This window comes from Neodiprion pinetum, chromosome 1, assembly GCF_021155775.2.
Source record: "Neodiprion pinetum isolate iyNeoPine1 chromosome 1, iyNeoPine1.2, whole genome shotgun sequence".
In the NCBI taxonomy this organism is placed as follows: domain Eukaryota; kingdom Metazoa; phylum Arthropoda; class Insecta; order Hymenoptera; family Diprionidae; genus Neodiprion; species Neodiprion pinetum.
The window spans coordinates 8,543,885-8,558,097 of record NC_060232.1 but is presented as its reverse complement, the minus strand read 5'-3'; the positions used below and the strand labels follow the sequence as shown (position 1 = coordinate 8,558,097).

The window sequence follows — 14,213 nt, the reverse complement described above, 5'->3', positions numbered from 1 at the left end:
ACTTTCACGATAAGAATTTTCACGTTACCTTGAGCAGAAACTGCTATTGCATACAAGTGTGTGCACACACTCGTGATGACGAGGATGACGATGACGAAGTGATGGTGGTGAGTGCCGGACTCACGGATCTGGTAAAAAATGGTCTCCTCTTTTAACATCTTGCTGTGCACAAAGCCGGTTCGGCCATCACATTGTTTACTTATTCAGCACACCTGACGAAAGTCTGCATTTCTCGGTATTCAAGAAACACATGTGAGAATTACAAATAAGTCATTCTCGACGCAAGAGAATTCGGCATGTTGTACTGGATTTGTGAAATTTGAGTTCGAATTTTTTCAGCTACTTCTAGGACAGTAGAAAAGCATCTAAATTTAAAGTTTCGTTAGGTAGGGTAATCATTTCAGAAATCGCGAAGGATCTCGACCGAGCAGAATGTATTTCGATTCTGTAATCTTCAGAGTCAAGTCGAAACCAGCTACTAATTAACCCATCACATGCCGGCTGCGGTATCAATTTTGAATCGGATCATTAAAGCCTCTCGACAATGATTTCATTTGGATATTACGGAGTGTGCGTCTCGTGGCCCATATATTGGATTTCCATCAATCAGTATTTTTCACAACAACTATATTCGATTACAAAACTTTGAAACATATTTTCAGTGTGTTCGTCTGAATAACAACCACATTATGCTTTCTGACTCTGGTTCTACGCCGTGTGTCACGCGTACAAATAGGTCATAGTCCAGACTAGTGTCATTACAGCGCTCGTCTTGGATCATGCTGCGTTCACATGAGTAGTCCAATCACTCCGATGTACTTGGCCATTGCAAATGCGATTCCATGTACAACACTGCCAGACTAATCGGCTTTAGATGATCTACAACCTACGAGGTTTCTCGTATATCGAACTCACGCATAGATCTGGCTACGACATCATTCGGTTATCAGTATTTTTATTGTTGTAACACATAACATGTACACTCAACTTGGAATGTTATTCAATGATAGAAGGACATAGTTTTTTTCGCACAACTGGTGACAAATGTTAATTCACACACTTTTTCGTGTACTTTACGGAAAAAAATTATAGATAATCATATTTCTGCTGGGATTAGTCCCCGTAGGGGTTGAAAGATAAGGGTAGGAATGATTTCTTATTTGTACAGCAAAGAACTTATACATATCATCTTTAGGTAAATTTAACGAAAAATAAATCAACGAATAATCTTCTTCAAATTTGTCCCAATTCCGGTCCTTGTTATAAATTTACCTTGACGTCTAATAATGATTTTTCCTTTCCACCACCATTTTCCGATCCGTTCGAACCTAAAGAATGAACGTAGTCTGTAATGTTTTGATGATTGTTTCAGATACCTGCAAAACTGTTACACGGTCGCTTTTTCTGCGTAGATATTCGGAGTACACAACTCTCGCGTAGAATACTACTCAGACACGGTCGAGTATTCCGAAACCCGTTATCGTCCAACAATTCAGAATTTGCGTAGTCAATGGTACAGCATTCGATATATGAATTTTCAACAACGATTGCACTTTTTGTAATTTATCGGTTAAATTCCTGTGTCTTGTGCCATTATACTACCGCAGTATCACATCGCTGGAATATCAAAGTTTGGCTATATTTGTGGTAATAAGTTTTAAAGATGCCGGTAGTAATTTAACGTGTTATCATTGTTTCTTAATTCTCTCCATTGGTATGTTCCTGAATTGATGTCCGAACGATAAACGTATTATAGTGAGACTTCGATTGACTATTCGGTTTCAACAGTGCCATCCCCCAATGCGGTGATTATAAAAGTGTTGTTAATTTCAACCCTTTCTCGGCAATCCTAATTCCGCGCCTACACTTGGCGAAAATCGAAAAATATTGTTTGATAAATTATTTGTCAGTTCCAGAGGTTGTCCGTTAAATTTTTTTCTACAACAAAAATCAGAATTTGTAGGAGAAACTTGAGAGTGAAATCTTCTGATTTGGATGGCCGATAGTGGGTTAGAAACAAGTATAACTTGACTCAATACTCAGTCAGAAATGGTCCAGACTATGGATAATAGATTCTCATGGTGCTGCCAATCCTAACCCTAGCCTAACATAACTATTTCTCCCCGTTTTATCTCGTCGCGTAACATGGATATAACTAGTAGGTATAATTCGAAGGTATCTACTGCTAAAGAATAAGATGAGATATTTACGATGAGAATTGTTACGTTACCTGAAGCAGAAGTGGCCATTGCATACAAGTACATGCATACACTCGCGATAACGAGGAATACGATTAACTTCGACATTTTGAGGTAATCTTGCTGATTGGCGAACTGATGGATCTGGTGTAAAATTTCCTCCTTATATACCATATTGAAGTGCGCAACGCCGGTTTAGCCATAACATTGCTTATTGACTTAGCACGCCTGAAAAAATTCTGCATTTTGCGGTCCTCAATAAATACATGAAAAAATTATAAGAAATGAGTCATTCTCAATAAACACATGTAAAATTATAACAAATGAGTCATTTTCAACTCAACGGAATTCGGAATGTTGTGCTCGATTTGTGAAATTTAACTTTGAACTTTTGAGGCACTTCTATGACAGCGAAAAGCATCTCAATTTTGAGATTTGGTATGGAATGGGGGTCAGGAAAATAGGTTTCAAGAAAATTTGCAACAGCTCCTGAAGTGTCGAAAAAGCTGTCACGCAAATTTGTGTGATAATTGTCAACAATAATTATTAATAAATATGAAATAGTGGAAGAAGGGAAGATGGGTTATGGCAATTGAGGAGATAGAGGATAATTGGAAACGAGGTTGTTTGGAAGGGTGCTGTGTTATTCAAGGGAGTTCAAGGGCCCCGTGGAGTTGTTGAGCTGTGGTGGAGGAGGTGGCTCCCAATGCACCCAGAAGGGATGCATTTTGGGGAGTATTGCTTGGCGCAGCTTCCACGCACTTGGCCAGGGTTTTTTTTCTTCGCAATCATAAAAGGATTGCGAAATCTGACCTTTGATAGGTTGACCCCTCCGATTTTGGTCTGATTCATATATGTGTATCTTGTAGTACATCTAGAAATAAGAGACACGGGTTTTCATTAGTTATTTTGTACTTGATGTTTTTCTTTTTTGTACCCGAACCTCGTGCGTTTAATTCGGTCGCGGAAGCAGATTGTGTCTGCTCTGGCTACTACTGGGCGAGCAGTGTACCAGACGCGTCAAACAAGCGTCCAGGCGCTCTTCGCGCTCACCCCAGGCCAACTTCGGCAACCAAACTATGGTCTGAACGACGGGTGTCAAAGAAAATAACCCCAAAAATATTTTCATCCAAATTCGAAGTCGGAATTCGCTGTCTTCCTGATTTTGTGCCCTACAGTTGCCCGGAAAACGATACCACATGAAAAATAAATCGGATAGTCAAGGATTCATTAGCCAGGTATGCCATATCAATTAAAACAAACGCAACGTGATTGTTGAGTTGGGTGGTTGTTTGCATCCGTAGAATACTTCTGCTGCTGATCTTGTAGTCCATCGGTACTGATGATCCGAGATAGTTTGCATCAGTGACTTGACGTTGATCAAGAGAGCAGATTCCAATCACTCCAAACCGGGTTTACCGATATCAAATGGTATGAGCGCTAGTGAACGAATGATTCTGATATTTCGGATATTGAAATAGTTTCTCCAGAACTTTCCCTACCGGCCATAATGCAATCATTGTAAGCAATATCAAACTCACTTTTTAACGTGTTGTAAACGGTTTTGATGTGTTCATTATGTCCCAGTCGGGATGGTTCAAGTTACACCGTCAGTTCCCTCTCGCTTGCAAACCGCTTTGTCTTTCATATTATCATACATACGAAAAGAACTCACTGTCTCTCTAACTTCTTCGTAGGAATGAACTCAAAATTATCTGTCATTTTTTTGAAGTGTCAGCATGAACGACTGTAGTGCAGGACTTCAGTATCGAAATTTATAAATCACCGGCACTGGTTGTGAAATATCGTTTTGTACGATAAATAGGAATGTTAAAGGATATTTTTCATCAATCAATCGAAAAGAAAGAAGAGCAAAGTGTTGGAGTAACTACTGTTCTAATCATTGGTTTCAAGATTCATATACTATCGCTATTTGAATGAAATTATTTGAATCGTAATGAAAAAAAATGTATTGAGAAGTGGTGAAAATGTTCATTAGTTACGAACAATTGGACATCGCCGCGTCGAGAAGTGGTTGTCAGCAAATATGCTGATCGAGCGCAATTCTGAAAGTATAAAAATTGTCTCATTTGAAACCAAGGAAGAGTATAGTTCGGTTTGAATTAATCATGATCTATTGAACTATCCAACTAGACTGAGCGAGATGAATGTGAAAATTTTGCGACTATCACGTTATAGTGATAAGCCTCTAAATTGCAATACTACCACTACCCAAGATGGCAAAAGACTTCATAAACGGATAGTTGTGAAGAATTATCGGAATAAGTCTTGTTTTAAAAATACTTTTGGTCAGTATATTATACTAATAAAACATCATCTCGAAAAGTTCAGTACCAAAATTCGTTTCCGGTAATAAAATTGATCACTCGATTCTATTCAAGAAGATATAGCAAATTAGAATAGATCTCTCATTAACGGGACGGTTTCAACGAAATTTGAGTTAGCAACCATTGAAAAGTCGTCGCTTCGTTGCCGTGTTGCTCTTCACCTGTCAATATATTGACAATGACAATAACGTCGTGCGGACGAGTCACCGCTGTCCGCTCTTGACGACTGTTTTGGAGGTTAAAACACCATCCGAGTCATCCTTGTTTGCTCCTCCTTGAGTCAACAGCAGTTGGCCAAATCGGGGCTCTGTTTGGTTTCTCCGACTTATTACTTCACACGCACCTTGTACTTTGTCTATAATTTCACAAAAAATTACCGAGTCATTTTTTGTTCACTGCTAGAGTGTTTTCAAACGCAGCATTAGGTTTCTCAAGTTTTTGAACCAATTGGAAAGATACGTAAGGTACCGCCATTGAAGCCAACGATTACTCTCGAACAGTTATGAATGATTTCTCCAAGCACCATAAACGTCGGTGATCCCTGAAAATTCGTTAATATCAATAGTTAAAATTATTCGCGGATCCTTTGTTCTCTCTTCGTTTTACATTCACGTTTGCTTTCATGACTGTAGCTTGCGCAAACGATTTCGTGACCACGAATTTTTGCTGCCTCTCTTGTAGCTATCGCTCCAAAATAGCGAAGCTTAGAGTTGAAGGCCTTACTTTTCAACAAGGGTTCTTGTCTCTATTTTTCCATGCCACTAGTTCATGTTCTTTGCTCCGATAGACGCCTATCCTCCGGTCTCGCACCTTTCTCGACACTTGGAGTGTCTGTTGAGTACTTTTCCTCTTTCGAAATCGAAATATCTACACACGTTACTGCTACAATTACTAGAAAGATCAACAAGACCATAGAACTTTGAAACATCGTTACTTAGATTTTGGGAAAAGCCTGAGCACAGTACTACTATTGATAATATATTATACACGTGCCGTAATCATTTGAGAAATCAGGAAGAATCAGGACTGGGTAGAAACATGTATTACGATTCCATGATCTTCAGAGCTGTGTTTTCGAATCACCTTTTGTCACTCTGATCAGTACAAACAGTGAATATGTGAACGACCCACCGGAGTTAAGACGCTGTGGATAAAATTTGTGAGATAAGGGAGTGGGAAATCTCGCTGTCTCTGGACTCCAATATATTGGTCGCGAAACGAGCTAGTAAGTATTCCATCACAGACGGGGTAGCGATATCAATTTTGAATCAGATAATTATAGCATCAGGATAATGATTTCACCCGGAAATCATAAAGTGTTTGCATCGTAACCTATGTATTAGATTCTGTTTAATCAGTATTTTGCACACCGTCTATAATCGATTCAAAAACTTCTGGATAAGACAGCATATTTTGAGCATGTTCGTCTGAATAACAACCACACTATAATTTCAGGCTCTGATTCTACATCGTGTGTCGCACGTACGGTTAAGTGATATTCTAAACTAGTGTCGTTACAGCGCTCGTCTTGGATCTTGCTGCGTTCACACGAGTAGTCTTATCACTCCGACGTATGCACTTGGCCATTGCGAGTGTAATTTCGTGTACGACACTGCCAGAATAATCCGTTCTTGATGATTTATTAGCTCTGCGGTTTCTCGTACATCGAACTCACGCATAGATCTGGCTGTGACAATGTTCGCTTGTAAGTATTTTTACACGCCAATCATTTTCCCGTTATTGTTGTAACGAATAATTTATACGCTTGAATTGAAATCTTATTTACTTAGAGGACATAGTTTTTGATACATAACTCGTGAAAAATGTTTAATCACATTCTTTTTCATGTAATTTGCGGAAAAAAATAAAATGTCGCAGATCTTGCTAAGACTAGCTCCTATGAGGGTTGAAAGGTAGGGGTAGAAATGATTTCTGCTTTTCATAGCTGATAACTTACATACATAATCTATAATTAGGTTAAACGAGAAATGAATCAACGAATAGAAAAACCGAAGAAGTTTTGAGTATGCTTAGATCGGACATAGAATCTTAGTCTTAGATTTGCTGTCAAAGCTATACTCATATAATGACACAGGAAATATTGGATCTGCGTTAGATTTATTAGTATTTTGACAATTCACATACTGTCAAGCGCGTCTATTCCGATCAAATCTTTTCGTATTATAGTTGTCGTTGGACTTCCACCGTTATTTTTACCTCCGCTTCCCTTGTGATTGTCACCTCCACCAAGACCTAGACGTACTGTAATTCCATGTTGACTACCATCTCCGCTACCCTTGTGACTTCCACCTTGATTTCCGTCTCCACTTCCACCTCCACTTCCGGTTTGATTTCCACCTCCTGTTCCCGTTGAATTTCCACCTCCACTTCCCGTTGAATTTCCACCTCCGCTTCCGGTTTGATTTCCACCTCCTGTTCCCGTTGAATTTCCACCTCCACTTCCCGTTGAATTTCCACCTCCGCTTCCGGTTTGATTTCCACCTCCTGTTCCCGTTGAATTTCCACCTCCACTTCCCGTTGAATTTCCACCTCCGCTTCCTGTTTGATTTCCACCTCCTGTTCCTGTTGAATTTCCACCTCCACTTCCCGTTGAATTTCCACCTCCGCTTCCGGTTTGATTTCCACCTCCTGTTCCCGTTGAATATCCACCTCCACTTTCCGTTGAATTTCCACCTCCACTTTCCGTTGAATTTCCACCTCCACTTCCCGTTGAATTTCCACCTCCACTTCCCGTTGAATTTCCACCTCCGCTTCCGGTTTGATTTCCACCTCCTGTTCCCGTTGAATTTCCACCTCCACTTCCCGTTGAATTTCCACCTCCGCTTCCGGTTTGATTTCCACCTCCTGTTCCCGTTGAATATCCACCTCCACTTCCCGTTGAATTTCCACCTCCACTTCCCGTTGAATTTCCACCTCCACTTCCCGTTGAATTTCCACCTCCTGTTCCCGTTGAATATCCACCTCCACTTCCCGTTGAATTTCCACCTCCGCTTCCGGTTTGATTTCCACCTCCTGTTCCCGTTGAATATCCACCTCCACTTCCCGTTGAATTTCCACCTCCACTTCCCGTTGAATTTCCACCTCCACTTCCCGTTGAATTTTCACCTCCACTTCCCGTTGAATTTCCACCTCCACTTCCCGTTGAATTTCCACCTCCTGTTCCCGTTGAATATCCACCTCCACTTCCCGTTGAATTTCCACCTCCGCTTCCGGTTTGATTTCCACCTCCTGTTCCCGTTGAATATCCACCTCCACTTCCCGTTGAATTTCCACCTCCGCTTCCGGTTTGATTTCCACCTCCTGTTCCCATTGAATTTCCACCTCCACTTCCCGTTGAATTTCCACCCCCGCTTCCGGTTTGATTTCCACCTCCTGTTCCCGTTGAATTTCCACCTCCACTTCCCGTTGAATTTCCACCTCCGCTTCCGGTTTGATTTCCACCTCCTGCTCCTGTTGAATTTCCACCTCCACTTCCTGTTGAATTTCCACCTCCGCTTCCGGTTTGATTTCCACCTCCTGTTCCCGTTGAATATCCACCTCCTGTTCCCGTTGAATTTCCACCTCCACTTCCCGTTGAATTTCCACCTCCGCTTCCGGTTTGATTTCCACCTCCTGTTCCCGTTGAATTTCCACCTCCACTTCCCGTTGAATTTCCACCTCCACTTCCGGTTTGATCTCCACCTCCACTTCCCGTTGAATTTCCACCTCCGCTTCCGGTTTGATTTCCACCTCCTGTTCCCGTTGAATATCCACCTCCACTTCCCGTTGAATTTCCACCTCCGCTTCCGGTTTGATTTCCACCTCCTGCTCCCGTTGAATTTCCACCTCCACTTCCCGTTGAATTTCCACCTCCGCTTCCGGTTTGATTTCCACCTCCTGTTCCCGTTGAATATCCACCTCCACTTCCCGTTGAATTTCCACCTCCGCTTCCGGTTTGATTTCCACCTCCTGCTCCCGTTGAATTTCCACCTCCACTTCCCGTTGAATTTCCACCTCCGCTTCCGGTTTGATTTCCACCTCCTGTTCCCGTTGAATATCCACCTCCACTTCCCGTTGAATTTCCACCTCCGCTTCCGGTTTGATTTCCACCTCCTGTTCCCGTTGAATTTCCACCTCCACTTCCGCCTTGATTTTCACCTCCACTTCCCGTTGAATTTCCACCTCCACTTCCCGTTTGATCTCCACCTCCACCTCCATCCCAACCTCCACCCCAACCTCCACCCCAACCTCCACCCCAACCTCCACCTCCAGCTTTGCCTCCTCCGTCGTTTTCGCGATCACCTTACAAACGAATTTGGTCTATAATATTTTGACAATAGTTTCAGATACCGGTACAACTGTAATATGGTCGCTTTTTCTGCAAAGAGATTCTAGGTACACGACTTTTACATCCAGGACCACTCAGAAACAGTCAAGTATTCCAAAACCTGTTATCGTCATAGAACTCAGAATTTATCTCACTAATTACTAACTAATACTGCGTAATTAATTGGAACAGCTATTGAAAAACCAATTCTAAATTACAATTGTAGTTTATGTAATTTACCGGTAAAATACCTATGTCTTGTACCATTACATTACCGCAGCACCACATCACTGGAATGTCAGTGGCTTGCTTCATTTGTGGTTATGGTTTTTAGACATGCAAGTAGTAATTCAACGTATTATCAGTGTTTCTCGATTTGACGATAATTGAGTATTTTGTCAAAATGGTGTTAATTGTAATGTGGATGTAATATTAGTACTGAATCATCAATGTTCTTTGATGCTTTCTTTCTAGATTGACGTCTGAATGATAAACGTATTGTAGCAAGAATTCGGTTGACTATTCGGTTTCAATAGTGAGATTACCCTGATACCGCAATTATAAGAGTGTTATCAACCATTTCTCAGCAATTTCATCACCGCGCCTGCGCTCGGCGAGATCCAAAAACTATAAAATAATTCAGAGGTACGTTTTGAAATATGTTATAAATTATTTGATAGGTTTAGAAGTTATGTGTTGAATTTGTTTCTACAGCAAACCTCAGAATTGGGACGAGAACTTTACGAGTGGAATATTTTGAATTAGATTGCCGATGCTGCGTGGAAGATAAGTATAACTTTCTACAATACTTGACCAAAAAACGGTCTGGACTACGAATAATGGATTCTAATAGTACTGCCAATGCTAACCCTAGCCTAACATAACTATTTCCCCCACGTTTTATCTCGTCGCGTAACATGGATATAACTAGTGTGATACGAATGTATCTACTGCTAAAGGATAAGATGAGATATTGACGATAAAAATTGATACGTTACCTGGCGCAGGAGCGGCTATTGCATACAAGTGCATGCATACACTCGCGATAACGAGGATTACGATCAACTTCGACATCTTGAGGTGATGACGGTAAGTGCCGAACTGAGGGATCTGGTGCAAAATCTTCTCCTTATATACCATCTTGAAGTGCACAATGCCTGTTCAGACATAAAGTTAATTGTTTATTCAGCATGTCTGAAAAAAGTTTGTATTTTTCAGTATTTTGTGAAAACACGTAAAAATTATAAATAAGTTATTCGACGAAAGAAAATTCGGCATGTTTCATTCGATTTGTGAACTTTCAACATGAAATTTTAGCCACTTTTCTGGGAGCAAAAAGCGTTTTAATTTCAGAGTTTTGGGTAGATGAAATAGATTTCCAGAACGTTTATGGCAGATTATAAAGTCAAGGAAAAGGTACGGCATGAATTTTCGCGATGACTGTCAACCACAATGAGTTAATTAAAATAGCTGGGAAAGGATGGACGACGTTAGGAGGCTGATTTTCAGATGTTTTTCATGAATTTTTTTGCCTGGGATAAACTAATTAGATTTTGATCAAAAACCTTTACATTATCTTGTTAATATGTTGCGTTGCAGTCACAAAATGTTTCTAGTCATTGATGGCGAAGATATCGAAGATATAGTCTGTTGTCCACCGAAGATCTTCGCTTTAGTTTGTTGTTCGTGAAAAACGTGGACGTCGCAATTTTTATCTGGAACCAAAATGGTTGTTTTTTCACATTATTAACACATTCTAACGGGTAAAAATTGTCAAGATTTAAGTGTTAACAGGTGTTTGAAGAAGATTTCTCGAAGTTCACCATTATTTTCACTCATTTTGCGATAAAAAAAAACCCATGAAATTGTAACATTCACCCCAAATGTTGGTTCATGTTCTTAAAAAACATGTTAATACTGTAAAAAAAAAAAAAAACTATTTAGCTTCCGGATAAAAATTGCAACCTCCATATTTCCCACGAACAATGAACTAGGACGACGACCTTCGGTGGATAACAGCCCCCAACTTCGACATTTTCGCCAGAAATGACTTGAAGAAATGTGTAAATGTAATTCCTAATATTAATAAAATAATTTCAAAGTTAGCTGAAGTTCCAATTAATTTTTGCCACTCGAAAAAATTCATAAAAACGCCTGAAAATCAGCCTCCTAATGTGGTTGCCCCCTTCAAGAGAAGGATAACTAGGCGAGGGTGTTTGGAAGGGTGCTGTGTTATTCTAGCGGGTCTAAGGGCCCCGTAGAGCTGGTGAGCTGTGGTGGAAGAGGAGGCTCCAAACGCACCCAGAAGGGATGCACCTTGGACAGGATTGCTTGACACAGCTCCCACGCACTTCGACAGGGGTTTCGGCACAATCATCGAAAGACTCCGAATTCTGCAACCCTGACAAGGAACTCCAGATAGGTCAACCCCTCCGAGTTCATATCTATCTTGTGGTGCATCGAAAACTAAGAGATAGATATTTTTTTTATTCGCCAACAATCAGTTCAAAGCAGGTGAAAATGATCCCCGTAGATAGGTATTCATCGTCGTGGTTTTCCGCTTTTGAATAGAAGCATCTGATTTATTTGAGGAAAGCTGGTGCTGAAATATTTCATTCATCGATAGAAGCGTTGAATTGTTGAATGCTACTCAATCTGTATCGAAATAACCAGTTTTTTTTTTCAACACGATGTGAACTTTCGTTTACATCGAACTACGATGTAAGATGATTTTCTTGTTTCTTTTGTGCAATTCTGGATGTCGTCTATCGAGAAGTAATCGATCAGGCATTCATATGTGGATGATTTTGGATAATCCATTTCAACATTTCTCGTAAATCATAGTTTGAAAAAAGTTCTTTGTCATATTTCATTGACACCGGATCTTTTACTTTGGGTTATTTCGCGTTTGACTTCATTTTTCACTCCATCCTGGTGCTTTCAATTCGGTCATGGAAGCAGATTGTGCTCGCTCTGGCTAATACTGAGCGAGCAGTGTGCCAGGCGCGTCAAAGAAGCTTCGAGGCGCTCTTCGCGTTCACCGTCAGGCCAACTTCGACAACCAAGCCTTGATCTGAACAACGAATGCCAAAGACACGCCACTGTCCGTGCCGATGTTGAGCAAAATAAAAAAGTAGTGCGGAATCTTCTCCTCATATACCACCTTCAGGAGCGCAAGGCCTATTTAATAATGTCATTGTAAAGTGATTCTGCACCCTTGAAAAAAAAAATGCGGTTGCAGTATTGTAAAACAGATGTATTGGTTTCGGAGCATTTCAGATCAGTTTGACTAGGGCCTTACCCTCAACTCCTTGGATTTTGTTCACAATTATTTTAGCTTGTTTTTCTAAATCTAAAAATCAATCCATTTCTTATATCAGAGTCTTCCAAGATCAGCAGGGCAGTTTATCTTATATGCTGATTGAATTGTAATTATTTTCATTCTACTAAAACTTGTTATTACTGTCATTCCACACCTCTCCAGTGTCCAGGATTCGCATACAATGTTTTGTTTATTGTTTCAGCAATTTTACGCATTTATTCGGTGTTTTTATTAGGATCAGGATCGTAAAATATTGATGTGTTTGTCATCACAATTACACACGTGTCGTATGCATCCAAATACACGCTTTTTTTAAAAACTTTGAGTAAACAATCGTTGTTTATTCAATTCTTTTATGCTTATCCAGACAGCTTTTACTTATCACCAACTGTTTCGACCAGCCTCTACAGAGACAGACAACCGTCTACAAACTGTATAAACAAATGCCTCCAAAATTTCACGAATAACGTCCCATATATCGAGGTAGGGGAGACAGAACTTAGTTGTTACACTTTTTACTCTCTCATTTTCAGAAGTTTTTCGCATAAAATTTTAGTCAATTCATATCTGGCACACTGTAGATGCATTCTTTGCGCACTTGGAGAAAATTCGTGGTTGTTCTATAGCAAGTCTAAAGAGGGTTTATCAGATGAAAAAAAAAAAAACAAAAAAAAAAATGTCTCATGTGACAACTTACTGCCTCCGGGGTAAGTTACCCCAACTATTTTAAATGACGAAGACGACACAAAAAATCTTGGATAAGATATCTTTTTTTTTTTTGCACGTTTGTCTACTCTTTTTTGTTGCGACGCATAAGACTCGGATTTTCAAGATATAATTTCACGCAATCCTTTTTTCGTTATTAAATTTATTCCTGGAATCCACGAAACAGTCGACCTGGACTCCGAAAACCCCGAAAACCATGAAAAATTCGCCTTATACTCCGAAAATCGATACTTTTAAGACATGATATATTCGGAAAAATAATTGTAGTATAGCGCTCATTCGATAAAATTATTCGGCACATACGATATTGTTTGAACGGGTGTCAGGTCAACACTGACGCTTGATTCGTTGTGCGATTAAATAGCTCATATGCTTTTCGGTAATGTGGTTTAAATTTTTAGTATTTTACGTTTGATTTCGATAGTCAATCATGTTTTAGCTATTAGATGATCCTAATTTTTTGTTTCATTTGTTTACTAATAGCTGCTCAACTATTACTAATTTTTATTCTCGAAATGGTTCTCTGTAGTTTGCTGATTGCAAATAGTCCCATCATTTCTTGAGTCCTTGAAATCCTCTGATTATACATTGAGGAACGATGCAATGGTATTTCTTTCATCACATTTGAACAGGAATATTTAAAGATTTTTCAACCTATTCATCATTTTGCCTGTACCAGAACTTTTCTTCTCACAGCCCGAATGAAATTACGCTCAGTTCAGAAATCAATGTATATTTCTGCATGAAACGAAAAAAAGTAATTATGCTACTTGAAATCCTAAGATATGAATTGGCAGAAATCGTATCACTACAATCCGAACAAATCGATCGAACGAAATTCCTCTTAATATTTGTGTTTGTTCGGCCATTGCGATAATGATGCTTGCACAATAATTATACGACACCATGATTTCTCACTACGAGGGTGTTTCTCATACACGTGGTACGGCGATTCATAGGTAATGGCAAAAGGCTTTTAGAGGCACATCGACGCCCCCGTAGAAACTGGCTTCTTGCACTCTCGATTCGTCGCTCGCCTTGCGATCGAGCAGCTACAATCCACTTCCGTTTTTCACAGCGTTATATCGCATATCCAAAAAACTCAGGCCACCTTCTCTGTCGCCTTCCATTTCCCCCTTATTTCATCGACCCAAGGCGTCAAACCTGCACGAAAGTATCTGCAGCCCCTTGTGCCGGGCGAAATTAATTGAATCAATTCTGACGGTCGGGGTCATTAATTTGATAGCTATGACAGGCGCGATTTTCATCGTTTCGTTAGAATGAGGGTCCAG

At 40.1% G+C, this 14,213-nt stretch overlaps 2 protein-coding genes and 1 long non-coding RNA gene across 8 annotated transcripts in view; 1 reads left to right on the top strand and 2 right to left on the bottom strand.

The window, feature by feature from the left end:
- The window catches only part of Sol1, a 359,519-nt gene that overhangs the window by 68,831 nt on the left and 276,475 nt on the right, over positions 1-14,213 (top strand). The window lies entirely within an intron of this gene.
- LOC124213671 (uncharacterized) lies at positions 939-2,338 on the bottom strand. Its single transcript, XR_006881934.2, has 2 exons — positions 2,231-2,338; positions 939-1,328 (listed from the first exon to the last, which is right to left on the bottom strand). It is a non-coding gene; the product is annotated as an uncharacterized lncRNA (long non-coding RNA).
- Positions 6,312-9,963, bottom strand: LOC124213637 (putative per-hexamer repeat protein 5). Of its 6 annotated transcripts, none has more exons than XM_069136925.1 (3): positions 9,872-9,963; positions 7,289-8,848; positions 6,312-7,216 (listed from the first exon to the last, which is right to left on the bottom strand). In XM_069136925.1, the coding sequence occupies exons 1-3, from the start codon at positions 9,945-9,947 to the stop codon at positions 6,684-6,686; spliced, it is 2,169 nt and encodes a 722-aa protein (XP_068993026.1). In that variant the 5' UTR covers positions 9,948-9,963; the 3' UTR covers positions 6,312-6,683. The 6 variants fall into 6 exon arrangements, with proteins under 6 accessions (XP_068993026.1, XP_068993027.1, XP_046471113.1 ...); XM_069136926.1 differs by having other exon boundaries at positions 7,337-8,848; XM_046615157.2 differs by having other exon boundaries at positions 6,312-8,104; positions 8,249-8,848.

Bases quoted from the DNA above. Each gene is read 5' to 3' on its own strand.
- LOC124213637 (XM_046615114.2), bottom strand. From the start codon at position 9,947: ATGTCGAAGTTGATCGTAATCCTCGTTATCGCGAGTGTATGCATGCAC. The intron at 8,849-9,871 runs GTAACGTATCAA...TTCGTTTGTAAG, and splicing joins AATAGCCGCTCCTGCGCCAG to GTGATCGCGAAAACGACGGA.